This window comes from Papaver somniferum, chromosome 2 (assembly GCF_003573695.1).
Source record: "Papaver somniferum cultivar HN1 chromosome 2, ASM357369v1, whole genome shotgun sequence".
NCBI classification, from domain to species: Eukaryota; Viridiplantae; Streptophyta; class Magnoliopsida; order Ranunculales; family Papaveraceae; genus Papaver; species Papaver somniferum.
In genome coordinates this window covers 44,980,863-45,004,096 of record NC_039359.1, presented here as the reverse complement: position 1 = coordinate 45,004,096, position 23,234 = coordinate 44,980,863, and the positions used below count along the sequence as shown (strand labels likewise).

General features: G+C 35.0%; 2 protein-coding genes across 2 annotated transcripts; one reads left to right on the top strand and one right to left on the bottom strand.

Annotated features, from left to right (window-relative positions):
- Positions 1 to 4,512: 4,512 nt before the first annotated feature.
- Positions 4,513 to 5,503, bottom strand: LOC113353176. The gene is made up of 2 exons (XM_026596863.1): positions 5,168 to 5,503; positions 4,513 to 4,640 (listed from the first exon to the last, which is right to left on the bottom strand). The coding sequence occupies exons 1-2, from the start codon at positions 5,492 to 5,494 to the stop codon at positions 4,581 to 4,583; spliced, it is 387 nt and encodes a 128-aa protein (XP_026452648.1). The 5' UTR covers positions 5,495 to 5,503; the 3' UTR covers positions 4,513 to 4,580.
- Positions 5,504 to 18,480: 12,977 nt separating this feature from the next.
- On the top strand, positions 18,481 to 22,779 carry LOC113347515 (inactive TPR repeat-containing thioredoxin TTL3-like). Its single transcript, XM_026591190.1, has 7 exons — positions 18,481 to 19,754; positions 19,846 to 20,041; positions 20,184 to 20,356; positions 20,530 to 20,863; positions 20,962 to 21,193; positions 21,866 to 21,966; positions 22,273 to 22,779. Exons 1-7 carry the CDS (start codon positions 18,817 to 18,819, stop codon positions 22,426 to 22,428), a joined length of 2,130 nt encoding a protein of 709 aa, XP_026446975.1. The 5' UTR covers positions 18,481 to 18,816; the 3' UTR covers positions 22,429 to 22,779.
- Positions 22,780 to 23,234: the final 455 nt, after the last annotated feature.

The following is a 23,234-nucleotide window of genomic DNA, read 5'->3' as shown; positions in this document are numbered from 1 at the left end:
CTAGTGTAATCCATTGGAACCATTTTGTAGGTTGATTTCTATTATACATCTTAAGTAATTTTACAAACAAGAATTCACTTTCTCAATTTGCCCATCAGTTTGAGGGTGGTATGCTATTCTCAGATTCATGCCCAAAGCTTTAAAAATATATTTCCAAAAGTTACTGGTGAAAACCTTGTCTCTATCAGACACAATAGAAGAATGAAGTCCATGTATTTTGAAAACTTGATTCAAGAATGCCTTAACCGCTATAGTTGTTGTAGTCCTATAAAATGACTGCAATTGGTGAGCATATCCACCACTACCAGAATGATACTTCTCTTCTCACCAGTGGGTAGTCCTTCTATGAAATCCATAGTAATATGCTTCCAAGCATGCTCAGTAATTGGGAGGGGATGCAATAGCCCATTTGGAAAGTGGTGATCAGGTTTGTTTCTTTGGAAGACATCACAAGAGGACACAAAAGACAAAACATATTTCTTCAGTCCATGCCAATAAAAATAACTCTTAACCCTGTCATAAGTAGTTTGGATACCTGAGTGTCCTTCTACTGCAAAATCATATATAGACTCCAATATGGTGTTCCTGATATTGTTGCTAGCCCTAACATAAATCATATCTTTGTACCTCAACACTTCCTCCTTAAATGAAAATTTGTCTACCCTGTAATTGATGCAAAAATTTGTGTAATAAGTAGTTGTGTGCTTGTATATTTAAAGTAGGTGGAGATAATATCTAAATTCCAAGTGGGTTTGGAGAGTGCTAATGAGCTGCATTCCCCACTATTTTGTGGGATTATGGAAAGTGCATCTGCAACTACAATATTAACTCCTTTTCTATATCTGATTTCATAATCAAAACCAGGAGCTTCATCAACCATCTCTGTTGAATTATAGTTGTAATTATCTGGTCTAGAAAATATTTGATACTTTAATGATCTATTTGTATAATGAACTTTTCTCCTTGCAAGTATTGCTTCCACTTAGTGATAGCCATGACCACAACTAGAAACTCATTTTCATATACAAACATTTCTCTTTCTCTTAGACCTAATTTTTTGCTGAAAAAAGTAATCGGTTTTCCTTCTTGAGTCAACACAGCCCCTATACATATGTCACTAGTATAAGTTTCTACAGTAAAATGTTTTGAGAAATCTGGTAAGAAACACACTGGTGTTTAGAAATGGCTTGCTTAAGTTGCTCAAAAGCTATAGTGACAGGTTCATTTCAGAAAAATGAATTTTTCTTCAAGAGTTTCTGTAAGTGGCATGCTAATGGCTCCATACCCTTGTACAAATTTCCTGTAATATCCTATGAGCCCAAGGAAATCCCTTAGTTCCTTAACATTAGTTGGTGTAGGCCATTCCTTCATGCTTACAATCTTATTTGGGTCAGCAGTAACCCATTACGCAGTGATAATATGACCTAGGTATTCCAAATCTGTTTGGACAAAACAACATTTAGAAATCTCTGCATACAATTAGTGTGCTCTCAATAATGAAAAAGTGATGCGTAGATGTTCTGCATGTTCTTGTATAGAAGAACTATAGATAAAAATGTCATAAAAAAAAAGACTAAAATGAATTTCCTTAAATGCTCTTGAAAGAATTTATCCACAAGAGCTTGAAAAGTTGCATGAGAATTTGTCAACCCAAATGGCATTACCTTGAACTCATAGTGTCCTTGGTGAGTCCCGAAAGTTGTCTTATGAATATTGGCCACACTAACTCGTATCTGGCGATACCCAGTCTTTAAATCAATTTTGGTGAATATCACTGCCCCATCTAGTTCATCCAACAACTCCTTAATGATTGGAATTGGAAATTTGTCTTTAATATTTTTTCATCTAATCTCCTGCAGTCTACACAGAACCTCCATATGTTATCCTTCTTCTTAACTAACAATATAGGTGCAGCAAATAGACTATGACTAGTTTGTATAATTTTTGTGCTTAACATATCCTTCACCAACTGTTTTACTACCCCTTTTTCTGCATGCAAGGACATTTGTAGGGTCTTTGACCTGTAGGGGTGGAATTGGGTTTGAGGGGAATGGTGTGATCCAAACTTCTATTTTTGACTTGTAGGGGTGGAATTGGGTTTGGGGGGAGGCGGGGGTTATTGTTTTGGATCTTCAAATATATCCTTAAATTCTTGTAAGAGAGAAAGAATGGATGTCGGTGTAGTGGGACTTGAGGACTGGGTGGTGATGAAAAAGAGTTGGCCAATGAGGCCATGAGTATTCTTGTTGAAGAATTTTTCAGCTGCATCACTGCTCATCATCCTCAGTGTTGGGCCCTCTGCGGCACCAGTAAGTACAACCTTCTTACCATGATAGTTGAATGAGATGCTTAGTTTGGAGAGATTAAACATTATATCTCCTAATTTCCTCAACCAGCCTGTACCTAATACCATATCGTAACCCTCTATAGGTAATAGTCTAAAGTCTTTTGTGAATTCACGACCATGTATTGTCCATTGTAGTTTTGAGTAGATTTTAGTGTTGAATGTTTTATCCTCATTGGCAACAGTGACCAACATGTGACCCGTGGGTTCTAATGGACATCTCAGAGTCTTAGCCAAATCACAGTCAATGAATTTATGAGCACTCCCAGTGTCTATCAGTATTGATATTTTGTATTACTTGAAAGCACCAGAAAATCTTATTTTGTCATCTGAAACATTTCCTGTAAGTGCATGAAGGGAAATCTCCATGTCCGACTCCACTGGAGATTCTATAGCCTCCTCATAAACCTCTTCCTTTACCTCTTCAGATGACTCAGGTTGCTCAACTTGCACCATAAACAATTGCTGCCTTTTACAAACATGCCTTGGGGTATAAACTGTGTCACAGTTCTAACATAGTCACTTCTCTCTCCTTATCCTCATTTGTTCTTGTGTTAGTATCTTGATGGGTGGAATTGGTGGGATGGATTTTGGAGTGGTGTTTCCAGACTTGGGAGTAAATTGAGTGGAAATGGTGGAAGTTTGAATGGGTTTTGGGGGAAATAGTGAAGTAGAAGTTGTAAAAGGTCTGTGGATAGCAAATGAATTTGAAAAAGATCTTCGATATGGTTTCACAGGTTTAGCTTGTAATATACATTTCTTCTTTTGCATCTTGGTACTCTTAGAAACCTACGATTATGAAACACAAGCGCACAATGTCTAGAACATAGATAAAGGCAAATACGGGTCGATCCTATAGGGAATCGTATTGGTGAAACTAAACCTCTAAGTTCTACTAAAACTAATTTAGATGAAATGGGCAGTCGAAAGACTAGAGATTGATGATTATACTAAAGCAACGAGATCCTTAATTTGACAATAAACTAAGGCTTTGAATCCACCCCATAAGCGCATCGAAATCCTTAATTTGATATACAAGTTCTCATCTAATCAAGGAGCTATAGAGATGCTAGCCTCAAGATACCTTGAAGATGTGATAATAATCACTTGTTCACATGTATGACTTAAGCTCAGCTAATATGTCAATCCTTAGCATTACCTATCTTTTTAGGGCATAGATAATCACATATCGAACTAAAACAATTCACATAGGCTTGAATGTCTGATAGAAAATTAACCTAACTACCAAGGATGTATCACATACAAGGTGAGAGTAATCTATTGTAATTCAGAGATAAGGACATGTTTATCGATAAAAACTCCATGAAAAACAAGTAATCAAACCAAGAAAAATCTAATTGTTAAAGGGTTTCATCTCTTTCTAGCAGAGATTTTTAGAACATAATACAAACTGAAATTAAACCTAAACTACTACTGCATGTTGCACTGGCTACTCCGGGTTTTCTTTCAAATACAACAGCCTCCCTTCATTATACAAGACTTCTTCCCATAATCAATCCCCTTTTTTTTTATATAAATTAAGTACAATCAGAAAATTAGGGATTTGATGTTTCTGAAACTCACCATTGATGCACAACCACCCTATTTCCCTCACAAACGGTCTGATGATGTAGGTGTTACAAGGAATTCAGATTTTAGACTGGAAATTAGACAAACCCTGGTATTGTGTGTTCTTCATAGACTCCCTATCATCGTTCAAATCATAGACTAGATGGGATGATAACGAAAAATGAGTAAAAAAAAGGGCATTAGAGTTGTCTGGTTTTGATGTGAAATGATAATGGGTAGAGAAAAAGAAAGCGGTCGGTGATGGTTTGGTATACAGAAGATAAGAGGTATGGGTAAAGTTGTCGGGTGGAACGTTTTGATCTAGTTGTTTTATCTTAAGTAGAATCAATTATTTTCTGTATTTAATCTTGTTAGACTGCTGTAGATTAAGAAAGAAGAAGAATTTTTGGTTCTGGTCTTGGAAAAGGAAATGGGAAGAGTGATAGAGGATGGACTAGAGTGTTGGACATGATTACCTATTTTAGGCATAAACATTAGGCTTCCTTTCTCTAAACCATGACTAACAACACATCAACTTGTACTTTGGCCTATTAGTTACATTCCACGTTTAACACTTCAGTTTTCTTCCACTTCTAAGCCACCGTTCTATGCTACCTTGATTTTTTTAAACCAATGATACATATGTTTTCACTTTTGCTCACAGATATCATGCTTCAAGGTGCGCCATTCCATTCTCGACAATGCCAGCCATATTATTTGTACTCGCCTACAATTACAAACAAAGATGAGTTATCAATTCATACAACAAACAAGGTAATTACTACCTTGAGACACAAAATGAATAATTTGACTTAAAATAGAACATTATAGCACTTGAGATGTGATAAAATACAACAAAATGATATTGAAATATGCATTATTAGGCACTGATCACATCCTAGTTAGAGAGAAAGCTTGTAACATTGTAGAGGGATGGAACATTAATACAGAGTTTCTGATCTCAGCCTTCAACCCACTGATGAAACTCATTATAAAATATTGTTCAGTTAAATGAGGGTTGTTACTCGGGATAAGAACCTTAAGATATTCAAACTATTCAAAATATTCTTGTACAGTGACAACTTGGAATAAATTATTAAAACTCCCAATATAATTAATTATCATCAACTGGATTTTCGAATCTAGCACAAACACCATCTGCCAAATCTTTCCAAGACAGAAAAGTTTTTCCACATTGAAAATTAAGAAACCATTTATCAGCCTTACTTCTAAGTATATGGAAGTAACACTGACCTTCTGATTCTCGTCTGTGTTGTGGATTTGAAAATACCTTTCACTCTTCTGCACCCTACCACGAAGATTCTCCCCATCAAATCTAGAAAAATCAAGCTTTGGAGTGCGTTTTTGATAAGTATAAGATGTTTCTCCTGTGAATGTCTGACCCAAGTGGTTATGACTTCCTATGGTATAAACCCAGGTGTACCAAAATTCCTGGATCCCATGGTGGTGTTGTGTAGATCTAGAAGCTTGAATTAATTCTACTAATTGACTGGACAACAGCTTAAACTTGTTACACGACTGTTCTTGACAGGTTTGAAGATTACCCTTTATCTCTTGCATACTGGTTGTGTGTTGATCTATCTTTTGATTCATATTTGTTGCTTTAATGTCTAGATCGATAAGTTTTTGTTGATCTTGTCTATGAAAATCCGATAATTCTTTGAATGTGTAGTTACTAGTACCCATGATTGAAAAACAGAACGTCTATAATGCCAAATGTACTATTCTTAGTACAATTTGTTACCAAGATTCGGAAATTAGAGAGAAGAAAATAGTAGATAACAGAGAACAGAAGAAGATTTGGAAGATAGAGCGAGAATTAAGACGAATTAAAGAAGGAAGAGAGGAATAAGAAGAATATCTGGTTCAGGTCAACTCAGTCGAAAGTCGTATTCATTAATCATGCCTCACCCTCTCTCTCTTGTAAATTTATAGCTACCAATCATAATTCCTAAAATCGACTATCGAAAACTCTACACGTGGAAACATCTGCCCGTCTAGCAAAAACAAAGATAACAGATTGAAGAACTACTCAAATTAGATGGGGCATTATTCTAATGATACTTATGGCACCCCAGGTATATAACATATCCGACAACTGAATTCTCAATTGTAGGGGAATCTGTTATTTCCCCTTGTTGAAGATAGAAGATCGTTGGCCGCGCGATGAAGATGAAAAAATTGATGAGTAAAGTGGTAATTATATTCTAAATTAAATAATGACTAGATTATTTTTTTCGAAGCAAATAAAGAGAAAAATGATGGAAAAAACAGTAATAATGACTAGATCCTTGTAGTTATCTTATTTAAAATAGTAAATAGAGGAAAAATTGGATTATAAATTTCGGTAGCTTATAATATACATACGTTATCACCTTATAGCTTTACATATAACCCCTTTCCAAGTTATTATCCCGTGTCAAAATTATCAAATAACCCTTAGAACGTCCTACAATAAATAAGTGAGTAAAACTAATTAAAGTAAATTTGGAAACGTAAAAGAAAATGACACATAACATAAATACGTCATAATGTAGGATTTAAGTTTAAATATAAGTAAGCTAATTTACGTTTCGGTGATAGAAAATAAAAGAAATACTAATTATATTATTGCCCTCATAGTTTAAATAATTAATGTTAATGAAGAAAGAATATCAAGCATAAACAAGAACACCCAAAAAATCTAAATATACTCATTCTATTGCGTTTTGCATGTCGGGTGTAAAATGTGATGTGGCGACACGTTTATGACACATCAGAACACAACACAATACAATGTGACGTGACACATCATGGTGCAACATGATAGTTTCTTTTATTGTGTTGTGTCAGGATAATCGACAAATTGACATAACACAATATGCTACACAGATAAGAAACACGCGACACAATACATTTATTTTTAGTTTCCATCGATGAAGTAGTAATTTCACCTTATCCATATGTATCAAATATTATTAGATGTATTTTATTTAGTGTTGGTTTTATACCCCATGTTTTTTCGCGGTGGAAATAACTTTTAATTATCACATCAATTTGTGTTTTTGAAGATATTGTATCAGCAAGATACACATGAAGATTGTACCGACAAAATTTGGGGAATAATCTTCTCATACAGCAGAAGAATGATGATGAGAGACTTATGAAAAGATTTTTTCTATTATTATTATTATTTTATTTTTTATAAACTTAAATTTTTATTAGAAAAAGAAAAGTAAAATTACAAAAAGCTAGATGGGAGCCTAGCAACAAATTAGATTTTTTTTATTATTATTATATGTATTTAATTTTTTTTTTAGTATTAATAATTAATAAATTTATTAAAAGAGAAAATAACGTTTACAAGAAGTTGGTTGGGAGCTTAGCGTGCGAAACTGCAAACCCTTTTTCAATAGCAAGCCATATTCTATAAAAAAAAAATACCAACCCTAACATTGGCGTCATGGCTAGCTAAACAATACTTCAATATCTTCATAAAGACCATACCTATGACGAGGCATTTATCTAGGTATTTATTCCGCTATGAATTATTGCACTGGAAACTGTGTAATGGTGTCTTTTCCGAGTTCACCCAAAGTTTAGATGGCCAGAATACCAAAACCATACCCATGAGCTTAGCATTTATCTAGGTATTTATTTTGTTAACGAGTTATTGCACTGGAAACTGCGTGACCTAGTGTGATGGTATGGATCCCCTTCCCCGTGATAGGTGAAACATGGGTAATATCGAAGCACATATCTTGGCCATTTTCACAATTATACACAAGGATATCCGCTGGTCGCAGCGTAGTATCCTTATCCAAGAAGAAACCCAATACTATTTCTTTCCTTTTTGGCACACCTTCTTTGAAACATATATCTGCAAAGACGTTTCTTACAAGGTCGTGAGAATTTGACTCCAATATCGCTAGAACAACGTATACTATGGTCCCCAAAAATACCCATCATTTTGTTGTAACTTGGCACACGCTACCTTCGGAAAAAGTGGAATGCCTAATCGATAAATAAGTTGAACTGTTTAGTCTCAATGTGTTGAATAAACCCACTTATGGGTACGTCCATAAGGTAGTCCTGCGCATATTTGATTCTATTATATTTCCATATGACCAAATCACGTTCCATCATGTTAATCTTGGTTGGTATGTCTTTATTTATATCCTCAAAGTATGGTACTGCTAAAATTCTCATGGGTAGGGGCAGTGTCGTTCAAGGATGTAATTTGAGGATGTGTTACCACAGATTTGTAAATAATTGTCTAAGGCCTGCTGAAAAACATGACTTGTAGTATTGATATAAGTGTTGCATAAGATGGTACCTTGAAAGAGAGATTCTGAATGCTTGAGGATAAGAAAAAATAATATCATGTGTCAGTCATTGTATAAATACCCAAACCTCAATTTTGATGGGTAAGGATGCGAGATTTTGTTGCAGGGGCCCATCACATGATCCATCTCTTGTGATCAATTAACATAGAAATCAGAAGAGTTTTTAATCAAATTGAACCTGAGATTGTTGGAGAGATAATGGACTGGTGATACGTACAATGAAGTACAATCGGGATACACTTGTGCAATTACGTAGTAATACTAACTCGCTTTGCGGGTCATTGAGTTTTCTAACTGCCTTCATCAGATGAATGGTTTTCTTTAATTTTCTAATTACCATGTCTATACAAAACTGAATATTAAGACTCACAATACCACCTAGGAGTTTCACAACCACAGTTGGTTTACCTATATTGGGAGGGAAAACACCTTCAGCTGTGCACTGTGGGTCAACAATTAGCCAACAGACTTCAGTTTTTGTGATGTGTAGATATAATCCTACAGTGGAACCTTTTGCATATATTATGTTGAACGCCCTAGATACTTCTAGAGTATCTTCTATAATGGTGTTATCATTTAGGTACCAAGCATGTAGGTTTAGATTACATGTTGATGCAACCTTCCTCACAAGAGGGTGTAAAGTTAAGGAAAACAGTAATGCCCCTAAAGTATCCTCTTATTGAACTCCTTGTGCACAAAATAGACTGAAGTCGTTGTAGTATAGTCTTGCTGGTGTGGCATAAAAAAATTCCACCCATTTCAAAATAGATGGATATTGGGTTTTGGATTCTTCGATTAGGATGGATCTGTCACATAGATTAAAGGTATTTGAGAAATTAACAATCAACACAATCATGTTTTGTTGGTTACCTTTTGATTTTAAAATCTTGTTGACAGAACGTAGGATACCTTCTCCTCCATAAGGGATTCCAACACCAAACTGGTGATCACTTAGATAGGTAGTCATTTCTTTACCCCACTTATTTAGTATCCAACTTAGAAAAAAATCTTCTCTAAATTGTTCCAACTTCAACAGATTTAATGCTTCCCGGTGGCTTCAATAGTGGTGTCATTGGTGCACTGGCTTATATGTCTCCCAAAATAGTTGGGCACTTTCCTACAAGTAAGAAATTAACAACTTCAGTGATGGATGATAGAAGATCGTCCGTAGCAGCTGCTGCAACGCCACTTAGGGCATACGAAAAATATTGAGCACGTATCCCATCTCTACCACATGTTTTCCCTTGGAGAAATTCTTAAAACGCCTAAGACAGACATCACATCAATTGACAATGCAACAACATCAATAGAATCTTTAGGTATTATCGGAGCAGGTACTTGAGGATATTTTTATTGCAGGTAAGAGAGAGTGGAAGAAGTTGCAATACCACTAGATGAGGGAACACGAATAACAACTGTATAATGACCTTGAATCATTTTCTTAAGACAAGCCCCTAAATTGGGTTGTTCTTATTTCCTTTTAATATGTGGTTTACCTATACTTGTCTGCTTGGAGAACTCCAAAAGCGTAAGAATCATGGAGATGCATCTATTGGGATCTCTTTAATTTTTCAAAGCCTGATTAATGTTGTTTTCAATCTTTTACTGGTATCAAATTTATCTTCTAGAGAGCACGTATGGGTATACTAGACAATGTAACTTTTAAGGTTCTGCAAAAAGTAATCTACAATTTGGTGGTATACTTAAAATTGTAGAAAACTATTTCTGAAAAGCTAAGTAGAGCAACTCCAGAGAGAGGCTTATATGTAAATCCACGTCATCAGTACTTTTCAGGCTCAGGGTTCTCAATGATTGGTTTGGCAGCACTATGAATGAGAAAGTCCGCGTCTCTTCTATTAAAAGGACCTGTAGTAATTATATCTCCTTCATGAAATATGCAAGGTCTCCTCTAGGAATGGAGATTCATACATTCAACAGACAACCACATTTGTAGTTGTGTTAAAACTGTATACTATGCATTGTATACACCTATGTTGCTGCGTATCATATATCTGCAGGTTGCTTTTCTTGCATCAGTATCAAAGTGTATTGATCGTTCAAGTGCATAAAGAAAACAACAGACTAGTCCTCTGCCTCAAACCCCACGACGGTAACCATCAAAGTCTTTGAAAGGCATTAGTAAACTGATTTACTCGGCGATTCTCCATTAAAGGTAGACGATGGGTCTTGAGATAATTATTTTTGGGAGGATGAATAAGAGCGTGTTCTATGCATGGTAGATGCAAAGAGCCCGGAGTCTATAACTGGCACAACTGATGTTGCAAACCTAATGAAATTTATCAAATAGGGTATCATCTGGGAGAGCAGGTCAAGTAGATTTTTTTATTTTATTTTATTTTGTTCAATCAACATATTTCAACTCATTCAAATAAAAATAGTAATTACATGTTCTCTTACGAGAATAACAAAAATATCAAAATACAAGATAATCAAACTATATAAATGAAAAGTAGATCACGGAGAGAAAGATAAATAAACCAAAAAATATTCAAGTTTTGTTTACGTATAAGGGAGAGATGATGGTATATTCCATAATTAATTCCGACCATTTAATGTGATTGTATTCTTCTTTTATAAGACAAATTCCTAAACTAAAGCAGTATTTTTCCCATAAACTTGTAGATCCAAGCGAAATTAGATTCTAAAGATCCTTTGGATATGGATTCAAAGAGATGTCGTTTTGAATCATCGATGTTTTTTTATTCAGAATACCAAGCCACGAACCAACTATCAAAATTTAAAGAACATCGTATTCTATTACCTTTGGTCCAAAAGGATGTGGCGGCTCTAAGGTTGTTTTTTTTTTTTTTTGAGAAAGGGAAGAATAAAGAAAGAGATAAAAAAAGAGAGCATATACTTTAAGAATTTTAACAAGTTAAGAAAATTGCCTAAAAGCATAAATACCTCGAGAAAACGGTTTTTAGTATTTTCATAAGTTTAAGATTTATTCAGGAGGAGTTATCTGTATAAGGATATCCAAAAACGAAAAATTAAGAAACCTTTTCTGATTAATAAAATTACTTTCTTTCATTAAACTTAGGTCAGTTTATTTATATAAGTAATCGTTTCGATTTAAGTTTAGATAATCATCTGTTTTTTGTGGATGAGCAGTCCTAAGGAGTCAACGAGGTCTAGATACCCATATTTTAGGATATCCATATGAAGATCAACATATTTAGACCCATTTTACCGGTTATTTTTGATTTATATCCATCTTTAATTTTTATCATCCTTGTACTAATGTTGTAGATGTGAGAATTGTCACATACATTCATTTCATATTAAAATAGACAATGGTGCATCAGTTATCCAACATGGTTTTAGCTTTATATTCATGCAAGACATAACTCCTTGGTTAATAACCACATGCGTGCATTATTTATTATCATATTAGGGATAAACCCGTGAATGACGCAGACTCGATAGCATCACCACCCCCATCACCGCCTCAAGAGCCACCTAGCATTACGAGTGTAAATTTGTGAGCCCCTCTAAAATAGGGGTGCACATTACGACTTTCCTTATTGGAAGAAATTTCGGTTGACATCTAGATATCCTGTATTTTTACTTTCTATGTAAAACACGAGTTTCAGTTACAACCGAATTTCCCTTTGTTATTTTTCCTTTTTTACCCTCTCATACTCAGAACAACAATAACGAGTTTATCATCATCCTATTTCATTGTGTTCATCCTGATAATATTGATGTCTAAGATCTAAATTTATATTTTGCCTTTAATCTGATTCTATAACATCGATGTTAGAAACACACAAGTTCCCTTGATGAGCAATATAACGTAATCAAAGAAATCGTCTTCTCTAAATAGATATCTTAATCATTGAAAAAAGATAGTGAAAATATGCATTTGCAGTTAAGCAAATGGCGAGTGTTAAGTTTTATTTAAAACACCTTGTTTAATTCTACGTCATGCAATTAACCATCACGACCGTGTTACCGATTATTTATCAGGGTATATCATAAAATATTTATTCTTAACTGAAGATAGTACCGATCAGGATTGTTGTTTCTATATAAACAAAGGTGTTATTAGCATTTGGAAGCGATGGAGAACAATGTTCCCAAGCGATTGTGTTTAATATAGTTCACCACTTAACTTCAAAATTATACGAAGAAATTTCCGAAACTAAGGTTTTGATTGGTATCTCAAAATTGGGTTTTTAAATTAGTGATTATCTGATTAATCTCGAAGAAGAAAAAATAGATCTGTCATCGATGGTGGAAGTGCAGAACCCGTTTCTTTTGTTTTGAATTACACAAACCATTAATTAGATTTTTCTCCCAAAATGGCTCCAACTACTTTTTGTCTTTTTAATTTGGTTTCTTTTCTTTATCAACAATCATCATCAAGATGAACACAATAAGAAATGATAAAGAAGAACTCAACCAGGTCATATTTGAAGGATGACGAAGAAGAAACAATAGAGAGAATATATTTTCCATGTATGGAAATATGTTTTTTAAATGAAAAAAAATACTTTGACTTAATTATTAGTTTACCAAAATTGGTTTTGCCCCACAAAATCCTCCAATAAAGAGGGTCGGAATGTGCACCCCGATTTTAGAGGGGTGCACAAATTTGGACTCTAATATTCTCACTATTTTTTCTTCAACCATCTCCCACCACCACTAATTTCAGCCCCTCCATCATTCACCAACAACCACCACCACAACTGCCAACTGCCTCCACCACCGCTCACCACAACCACTATAGATGTTAGTTATATATACTATAGTCAAATTATTTTAAAATTTTATTTATTATTTGTTAATAAAATACATTTATTAATTTTATATTAGACTAATTAACAAGACCTTTATAATCAAAAATTAATATAGTAAAATATTTACTATAAAATAATTATCAGAAGCTAATAACATGGTGAATAAACTAAGATCATTGTTTATAATCATACATCACTTATATAGCATTTTTTGATTGGAAGAGAGAATTTTTATTAGAATGAAGAAGAATGTACAAGTAAGATACTAGTTGTAGCAAAAACAAAGAAGAAAACAAGCGAAATCAATAAACAACAGTTTCCCAATTGCTCATTGTATAAGAGAAATTAGTGTGTGCTCTTTTCCCAACAACAGCGGCCCAAGAAAGGACTTGAACTTTGGCATTGTCACACAGTTCCGAGTCTGTCTTGAAATTATATTTGTCATTGAATGTACGACAGTTTCTTTCACTCCAGAGTGTCCAAATAACTGCAGATGAGATTAGATTCCATAAATCTCTTCCAACGTTACTGACAATGTAGATGTTTGGCCAAAAAACAGCTAGAACATGCAAAGATTCAGGGAAAACCCATGCCAATCCTTTGTTTGGAGTGAGGGCCATCCAAACACGATACGCAACTTTACAGTTGAGAAATGTATGACTTTGTGTCTCAGTACTATATCCACAAAGAATACATGAGTTATACAAATCCATACCTGTACGATTCAACATCTCCAAAGAATTTATTCTTCCATGAACTGCGCACATAAGGAAACAAATCTTTGGTGGAATGCAAGCTTGCCATACAAACCTCCACGGAAAATTATCCACTCCAGCTTTAGAAACCCAATTTGAATAAAGAGATTTAACCTAGAAAACACCAGAAGATTCTAAGGCCCGTCTTATTGTGTCGGGTAAGTTGTCTAAGATTGGTGGTGAAGAACCAATAAGAAGAAACAGAGTGGAAAGTTTATCAACTTCGACATTCAATAGAACTATTTTGTAGTCAAACTTCCAAGCTCCATCTTCAGTTATGTGTGCCGCAACACCATTTTTCAACCTATACAGTTTGTACAGTGCAGGGAACTAAACATCCAAACTAGAGTCACCCACCCACTTATCATGCCAGAAGGAATATGAGAGCCACAATAAAGAGATAAATTTGAATTAGAAGAGATCCAGTGGTTCATTTCAACAACTTTTTTCCAATAAGAAACACCATGAGTCAAACTTAATTTACTAGGAACCCAATTTCAGAAAGAAGTAACATAATTTTCAACAATTATCTTGTAGCACATGTGGTTCTTTCCATACCAAATCTCCAACACCATTTAGCAAGTAATGCTTGATCGACAAGCCTTAGATTTAAGACACCCAAACCCCCTTTTTTTTTGGAAGAACAAACTAGATCAACATTTATAAGATGTGAAGTTGTTGAACCAGACTTATGCTCCCATAAAAAACATCTCATTTTCTTTTCAAGAATTTTGATGACGGAAATTTGTGCCTTGAACAGAGAAAAGTAATACATAGGAAGACAACACAAAATACATTTCAAAAGAGCCAACTTGCCACCTTTAGATAACTTACCTTGTCTCCACAATGAGAGTTTTGCCTCGAACTTTTCAATAATTGGATCCCATGTAGATTTTGCATTAGATTTTCCACCTAAAGGCATGCCCAGGTACATGAAAGGAATTGAGTCAGTTGCACACCCTAATTCAATTTCCCATTCTGTAATAAGAGGTACCTCACTAATTGCGATAAGTCTGGTTTTTGATGTATTTACCTTTAAGCTTGCAATATATTCAAAACATTGTAGAATGTAGAAGAGATTGATAAGCTCTTCTTTTTTTGTTATCAACAAAAAAGATAGTGTCATCAGCATAATGTAATTGACTTACTACTAAGCCATTTTGAACTACACTGAAGCCACTAAACAGATTCAGACTTGTTGTTCTATCTAAATACCTTGAAAAGCCTTCCATTGCCACATCAAAAAGCAAAGGTGAAAGAGGGAACCTTGCCTAACACTTCTAGTACTTCCAAAATACCCAAAAGATGAACCATTTATCAACATAGATAAGGAAGCAGTTGAGAAATTTCAACCAACTACTTCATTTGCTACTAAATCCCATAAGCTGTAAAATATCTTCCAAATACCTCCAATTTACTCTGTCAAATCAACTTTAAAAATCAAACCAGCTAGTCCATATTTAAATCTAGAGTCAACCAACTCATTCGCAATTAAAGTGCCATCTATTATTTGTCTTCCTTCAATGTATGCACATTGAACAGGGGAAATTAGTTTTTGCATAACTAGTTTCATTCTTGATGCTAATACTTTGGAAATGATCTTATATATACTAGTAAGAAGACAAATTAGCCTGCAGTCCTTCACAGTTTCCACGTAACATTTTTTGGGAACTTAAATGATAAATGTGGAGTTGTGTTTAAGATCAATCTTACCTGATTCACGGAATTCCCATGACAATCTCCATAATGTCCTTCTTCATGAAGCTCCAACACTTTAGAAAGAACATGACATGATATCCATCAGGTACTGGTGCCTTATCATGACCAAGGTCCTTGATAGCTTGAAAAACCTCTTCTTTGGTGAAATTTGTATCTAGGATTTCAGATTCAATGCTACTTATGCTTTCAAAAGTAATTCCCTCCAAAATTGGTATAATAACTTCTTCATCTGTAAATAAGTCCTTATAAAAGTTCACAATATGACGTTGCAGCTTAAAACTGTCAGAGACCAAATCACCTTCAACTTATAACTGTCTGATCATATTGTATCTTTTTCTAGGAATGTCTTGACTGATGAACAAACAAGTGAAAAAGAAGTATTTCTATCACCTTCTTGCAGCCATTTGTTATTAGATTTTATTTTCCAAGCTACCTCTTCCATCTTAGTGACTTTCTCAAACTTAGACATATGTTTAAGTTTTTCAACCAACTGATGTTCATCTAAAATGTTGTTTTCAGCCAGATTATCAAAAAGTTGCATTTCTTTCAATAAGTGCTTGAGTTTATTGTTGTTATGACCAAATGTGTCCCTATTACAAACTTTCAACTTCTTCTTTAAAGCCTTTAGTTTTAACCACAGAGGTGTACTTGGACTACTTGGAAAAGAAAAAGACAACCACCATTGTTCTAAAAGTTTTAAAAAACCATTCTCCAAGAACTACATGATTTCAAACCTGAAGGGACTAGGTCCCCAAGAAGGATCATATATGTCTAGGATGACGGGAATGTGATCGGAAGTGGGTCTAGCTTGAGAAAGTTGAGATAATAAGGGAAATTGAATTTCAAAAGAAGGAGAAAAAAGGAATCTGTCTAATCTGCACATTACAGGATTAGTTTGACCATTGGACCAGGTATATCTGACACTCTTTAAAAGAAGATCAATGAGATTGTGCTGAGTAATGAAGTTGGTGAAATCTTTCATAATTTTTGTAATTCTACCTAGAATTTTATTAGCTAATCTCGCTTATCCGATAATTTTACAGTTCCTATAATATAAAAAGAAGCTACAATAGAAACCTATGATATCCCGGTCCTAGTTAAGAAAGATTTCTTTGTCCGTCTCTGGTGAAGACCCAACAAGAATTATTAATTACATAGATACACACATAGGTTGACTGTTCAAATCTCTTTCATGTGACCCTTTCTCTTTCCTGCGATTGAAACCCCTTCTCACTAAAAAATCCTTGTGCTCAGATTTGCTCATTTGGAGCAGATCTGAGCAGATCCAAACATTTCTAACCTCCTTCTAGTTCAAATATTGTAAAATCTTCTTTGTTTCTTATTAAGTTTAAGACTTTCAGTTTGTTTTCTCTTTTTCTTTAAGTACTATTAAATCTTTGTTTTTCTTTATAGAGCTTGGTTTGATTGATTTGGGTTTACTTCTCTTAGATCTAATTAGTTCTCAAATCTGTGGGTGTTGCTTCTCTAGTATGATGCCGATATGGGTTAGAGTTTTTGCTCTTTCTATAAGAACAAAACCTACAGCAACAAAAATAACAATACTACCTACATCAACAAAAGCACAAGGAACAACATCAAGATCAAGATCTTCAGCAATAACAATGGTTACAAAGACTCTAACGCCGATTCAAGACGATTCCGATCGATTTAGACCGATTCCAACTGACTCCAAAGATTCATGTTATTCAGACTGTTATCCAGACTCCTGTTACTTTAGTTTTAGTTTTGGCTTTGGTTTATGTTACTATGATCTATTTGCTACTTTAATTTACCTTGTTTTACAAGGTGTTAAAAAACCCTGGCTGGATCTTAAGATCCCATCGATGTTGTTAGCAGAGATGCAAATTTGTTTAGTTTGGTCTCCAACAAAACAATGGCCTCTTGGGCCTCTTGATGTGGATATGTCTGTTGGGAAATCCGAATGGTTGCAATGTTTGGATTAGTAGGATTATTAGTCAAGAACTGGTGGAGATTGTATAACCTTGATGATTGTATTTTGATTTCTATCAACTCTGTAATGATTCCGATTTTGAATCCCATATTAATGAATATATGAGGCTTTGCCTTCTTTTGGAAAAAAAAAAAGAATATTGACCAGCTAACATGCATGCATGATTCAATTCACTAGCACGAGAAAAATAATCATCTATGTTTGCAGAAACGAAATGCAAAAACCATAGTAGACGGCACTAATGGTGAACTAAACAACATTTTTTGGCTGTGATTGCCTCCAAGAAAATGTGTATTCTTGGTCGATAGAAAGGAAGCCTTACTAGTCTACCCTTCTTTTGTTTGACTCGACGAAACATATTAAGTATGTTTGTCAAATGAATTGTGAAACTGTTGAATAAGATACAGAAGTTACAAACCTTTTGAGGTTAAAATTTAACAGTATTTTAATATTTGGATTTAAGTTCAAATTAAGAAATAAAAAAATCTATTTTTTTTTACTAAGAAATCTAATTTAGAAAGCAAAATATGCACTAAATATTTTGCTTTCCAAAGAAATCTAATTTAGAAAGCAAAATATGCACTAAACACCTCATATTTGTAGCTCCCAGTTTTTTCAATAATTCGTTTCTTAAGTAACCCCTTAATTCCAAATTCCTGGTATAAGATGCCTAGGCTAGAACTCCTCAAATATGGAAAAGAAATGTGGGTATAAAATGAAAAGGTATTAAAATTGAGTAGTTTTGTGCCCCTTTGAAAGGTACTGTAAGCTCCATAAATTACGGTTGGTTAAGGAAGTTTATTTGTTTTTGTTGGTGGATGGCTGTGATACTATTAAGAAATTGTGTGGTTAATAAGTTCTTAAGAAATCCCCGAATTAGACAAAATAACAGCTAAGACATTCTCTTACTAAATAGGTGCAAAATGATATTTTTATCCCTGAAACTTGATGCAATACAAGGGCTATGAAGGCTAGAATAAGTAAATTTAACTAGTTTCTAGTAGTACATTTTTTTTCCTTCGCAATCTGGGTTGCCAAAAAATTTCATTTTCGTTTTCCCTCGGAAGATCAATAAAGAAAAAGAATTGGTCAACCAAAGAAAAGAAACAAAGTTGGATTCTCCACAGCCTCTCCCAAGAGGTTGTGAAATTCAAAACAACACAAACCTTTTGGGGTTTGGTCTGTGCATCCAAAATCTTTTCACCCAAATTTAATCTCAAATTCTTTTATCTTTTTCGAATAATCGATGTCAATTAATGATTTTGCCTCCATTAGCTCCTAATGTTATAAAACTCAGGAACAGGTTTAGTTTCTTTGGTCATCTTTTTGTACCTTGTATCATTCCAAAATGGCTGATTATTCACCGGACAAAAAGTCGGGATGTGTTGCAATGATATATGGCGGATTATTCCGCCAACGTTGTTTCTGGCCAAGGAGATCAGCGTCAACAAGCTCAATTCCTACTCATGGCAACAATGGTATTCAAAGCATAAATTCAAAGAGAAGGCGGGGCTCGGATGAGAGAGCATTCTTGGACGACACAAATTTAAGTGAATACCCACAACGGAATGATCAAAGTCCTATGATGAATGTTGCTACCAAGACCCCTCCTTCATATCAAGAACACGGTAGAAAAGTTTCGAATGCACCAATTGCGAATTCAAAAGTTGGTTTGAGCAATGATCATCAACAATCCAATGGGCTAGTTCGAGCTTCATCAAGTAATGTAATGCTCTTTGGTAACTTGGGTAATTTAAGACAACCTGCTGGACATGGTACTTCAAATCCGCGGGTATCCAATTCAAGTGTTCTTGATTACCTTCCTATGACAGCTAGTGAGATGGGTTTAAATTCAAATGGAAATTATGGCAATGCTTATGGTACTAATGGTGGTAATGGTAATGGTAATGGTACTGGTAATGGTAACGCATATAACAAGAACGGCAATGTAAAGGTTTCCCGCAACAATGTTAAGGAGAAAGACAATGAAGAATCCGAAGAAGACGTTGGACCACTATGCAGGGCTTTATCAACAAGATTGGATCCTGAAACATTGAAGGCTATGGGAAATGAGGAGTATAAGCAAGGAAACTTTGCGGAGGCTTTGGCTTTCTATGACAGGGCAATTGGGTTAGACCCTGATATGGCTTCTTATAGGAGCAATAAAAGTGCGGCATTAACGGGTTTGGGTCGTCTTCTTGAAGCTGTTTTTGAATGTAGAGAAGCAATCAAGATCGATCCTACTTACCGTAGAGCTCATTATCGTTTGGCAACACTATGCCTAAGGTATTGACATTGCTCCAATCATCAAAGTAGATTGAGATAATAAAATTTAAATTCTGTCATTATTGTCGACCTGACTTAATTTTTCTAACAGATTGGGAGAAGCAGAAAAATCTTTGTACCATTATAAGCAATCAGGACATGAAGCTGATCCTAGTGATATTTCTAAAGCTAAGAATCTCCAAATCTATTTAAGCAAATGCACTGAAGCACGAAAATTGAGGGATTGGCAAACCGTGATAAAAGAAAGCAGTTCCGCGATTTCATCTGGTGCAGATTCAGCTCTACAGGTTCGGAGTTAAAACTTAAACCTTTCCCGTAAATTCTATTAATTGGAGGAGTACACAGATTGGAGTTTCCCCAAAATGGTTTTAAGGTTAATTTTGAATTAGTTTCGTGCTCGCAACTTGTTACTATCTGGTGTTTGTATAGGTTTTTGCGTTGAAAGCTGAGTCCCTATTAAAGCTTCATAGGCATGAAGATGCAGACATAGAGCTTTCAAAGGCACCCAGATTTGGCATTCATGATTGTACGAAGTTCTTTGGACCCGTCGGCAATGCAAATTTGTTAGTAACTCGAACACAAGTTGATGTGGCATTGGGAAGGTTAGTAACACTTATTTAGTCTCGGTTCCAGCTCGATGTAGAAATATATCAGTGGGAATAATGAACATGCCTTTCACACTTCATCAAATTTGAGCCTACCTGTCGACACTTAAGAGATAGCATTTTATTCTTTTAATGATGTGTTTTAACTGATTTAGCGTGCAATTGAATAGGTTTGAGGAAGCTGTGGCGACAGCTCAACGTGCAGCTCAACTAGACTCAACTAACAAGGATGTGAATTCAACGCTGAGAAAAGCCCAAGCACTGGCATCAGCTCGATCGAATGGGAATGAGCTGTTCAAGGCATCAAAGTTCTTAGATGCGTGCGTAGCATATAGCGAAGGACTGGAACAAGACTCCTTCAACTCAGTTTTATTGTGTAACAGAGCCGCTTGCCGATCTAAACTAGGACAATTTGAAAAGGCCGTCGAAGATTGTAGCAACGCTCTTAATGTTCGTCCTTCTTACAGCAAAGCTAGGTTAAGAAGAGCTGATTGTAACGCTAAGGTGAGCACTACTGTTTATGCATTTGTATTGCGGTTGCCACTCTGAAAAACCTGTCCCTAACTGTCTTAACTGAATTAACTGGACTAACGGATTTTCAGTTGGGACGTTGGGAAGCTTCCGCACAAGATTACGAGATTCTAAGGAAAGAGATGCCGACTGACGAAGAGGTGGCTCGAGGACAGTTAGAGGCCCAAGCCAATTTAAAGAAATCTCATTCCGAACAACGACAAACACAACCTGACGGACACCACTCAAAAAATGCGAAGTCGGATAGTAATCTTGCAGTTGTCAAGGACACCGACCACTTCAGGCACTTTGTGACGTCGCCAGGTAGAATCTTGTGTTGCAAATGTAAAATGTTGGGTTGAGAACTAAACATGTAGCAAGAAGTATGACATGCATCTATGAACTTCGGCTCTAAATTGGTCGCAAGACCAAACCTAGATATGCCCCCCCTCCTGATCATATACATTTGGTTAGACATGTATGTTATACATTTGAGGAGCCTGTAACATAGAGAAGTTGTAGGTTCATGTTGAGATACCAGCAATCGCCTGTTACTAGAAAGTAGGCTTAGTTGCTTAAAACAGGCAGAGTGAACGGATTAATTGTTCATTAGTTGGGCGAAGGAATAATTCATCTAGGACCATCACTCTGTCTAGGGCCTGGCAACTGGGTTGGTTCTTGAAGTCCATAAAACATTAAAGCCCGATTTTTGTTCGTTGAGGTCTTTGTTGAATAGTGGCATAGTACTAGAAAAATGTTCCTCTACAGCATGTTATCAAGAAGTAGTAGTGCTTCTCCAAAGTCAAAAGTAAGTATGAAAAAGATATATATATCCTTTTCATTCTGAATGTCATTCCGAAAGCAGTATTGCTTTCTGAAAGTCATTCTAAAATTGTGCTCCATTATTGATTTTTGACTTCTCTACTTGATTGAATTAGAAAAGTTACTTTTTATGTGATATCTACACACTTTTTTATAATTTTTACAAATTGACAGGGATATCTGTGGTGTTGTTCTGCAACAAATCGAGCGATCAAAAAGCATTGGTTCTTATGGAACAACTTAGCAAGAGACACCAATCTCTAAGCTTTATCAAGGTTCGTTTGATATTTTTGTAACTTACAAGAGCATTGCCTTTCGGCATGACAATTGACAGAAGTATCACATATTAGCTTTGTTGATACTGCATCTAAACTATAATTTAAGGATCAGTAAATGAGAAAAGAGTTAAAATGATAGTGAATAGTTGTACGTGGGAAATTTCCGTAAACTTGTACACCATTATCTAAGATGAATTCCAAAATGACTAAGAGATTCATATACTAGGTTACAAGTTTCTTATTCAACAATTAATTAGGTGGACAATATATAATGTAAACTTTTATGGTAATTTTTTTTTCTAGGTGGAGGTTGAAAAACATCCAAAACTATCCAAGTCCGAGGGAGTGAATTCTATTCCAGTTTTCAGGATGTACAAGAATGGTTCCAGAATAAAAGAAATCCCCGGAACTAGCCTTGAATTGTTAGAGAGCACAGTTAAATTTTATACAACATATTGAACAAAACCAAACAGGAAACCAAGTGTATGCTCGGAAATTCTTCATTATCACCATCATATCACTCGTCCACCTTCCAAGACTGAAAGTAAAGAAGACGACTAGAAACTAAGCATAAACGGAATATCACTTATCAGACAATACTAATAGCCAGATGATCTTCTTCATTCACGGATATGATGTGACAAAACATCTAAGTTAGGATCAATTTGAAAGAAAATTTTGAGGGTGTCATTTTGTATATTTTATAACAATATATGTAAAATATTCTTCAATTTTGTATACATATATGTTTTTCCTTTCTTTGTATATTTACTAATTTGTGTATTCGAGATCACAATTTTTTTCCTTTAAGCAAAAAAGATTATATATTAAAAAAAAAACATTATAGGGTTGAACCGACGGATGTTGGTATGTTAAGTCTGGGATTGTCAAATTTAAATGCCAAAACTATACACTTGAATCATGTGACTAAAGTCAACTTCCAATTAGGTTAAACTTAAATTATAGAGGTACAGGACGGAAAACTTCGAGTACCGCTGAAGAGTTGAAGGCTGAAAAAATGAAGAACATATTAAGACATTTTCCTTCAAACCAGATGAGTAACCGAACATTTTAATTTTATTTCCTATAACTATCTTCCCTTTTTGCGTATCGAAGAACGAAATCTTAACAATATGACTAATTGCGAGTAACTTAATCATTGAAGGATCAAACTGTCGAAGGAATTGGTTAAACAAAGGCTACCAAAGATACCTCTTCTCTCTTTCCCGTATCTTATCTTATTTTCTCTCTCTTTCTTTCAAAAT

Excerpts from the sequence above, each read along its gene's own strand:
- LOC113353176 (XM_026596863.1), bottom strand. The coding sequence starts at position 5,494 with ATGCAAGAGATAAAGGGTAATCTTCAAACCTGTCAAGAACAGTCGTGT. Across the intron at positions 4,641-5,167 it reads ACACAGACGAGAATCAGAAG|GCGAGTACAAATAATATGGC; the intron begins GTCAGTGTTACT and ends TTGTAATTGTAG.
- LOC113347515 (XM_026591190.1), top strand. The coding sequence starts at position 18,817 with ATGGCTGATTATTCACCGGACAAAAAGTCGGGATGTGTTGCAATGATA. Across the intron at positions 20,864-20,961 it reads GAGCTGATTGTAACGCTAAG|TTGGGACGTTGGGAAGCTTC; the intron begins GTGAGCACTACT and ends ACGGATTTTCAG. Across the intron at positions 21,967-22,272 it reads AATCTCTAAGCTTTATCAAG|GTGGAGGTTGAAAAACATCC; the intron begins GTTCGTTTGATA and ends TTTTTTTTCTAG.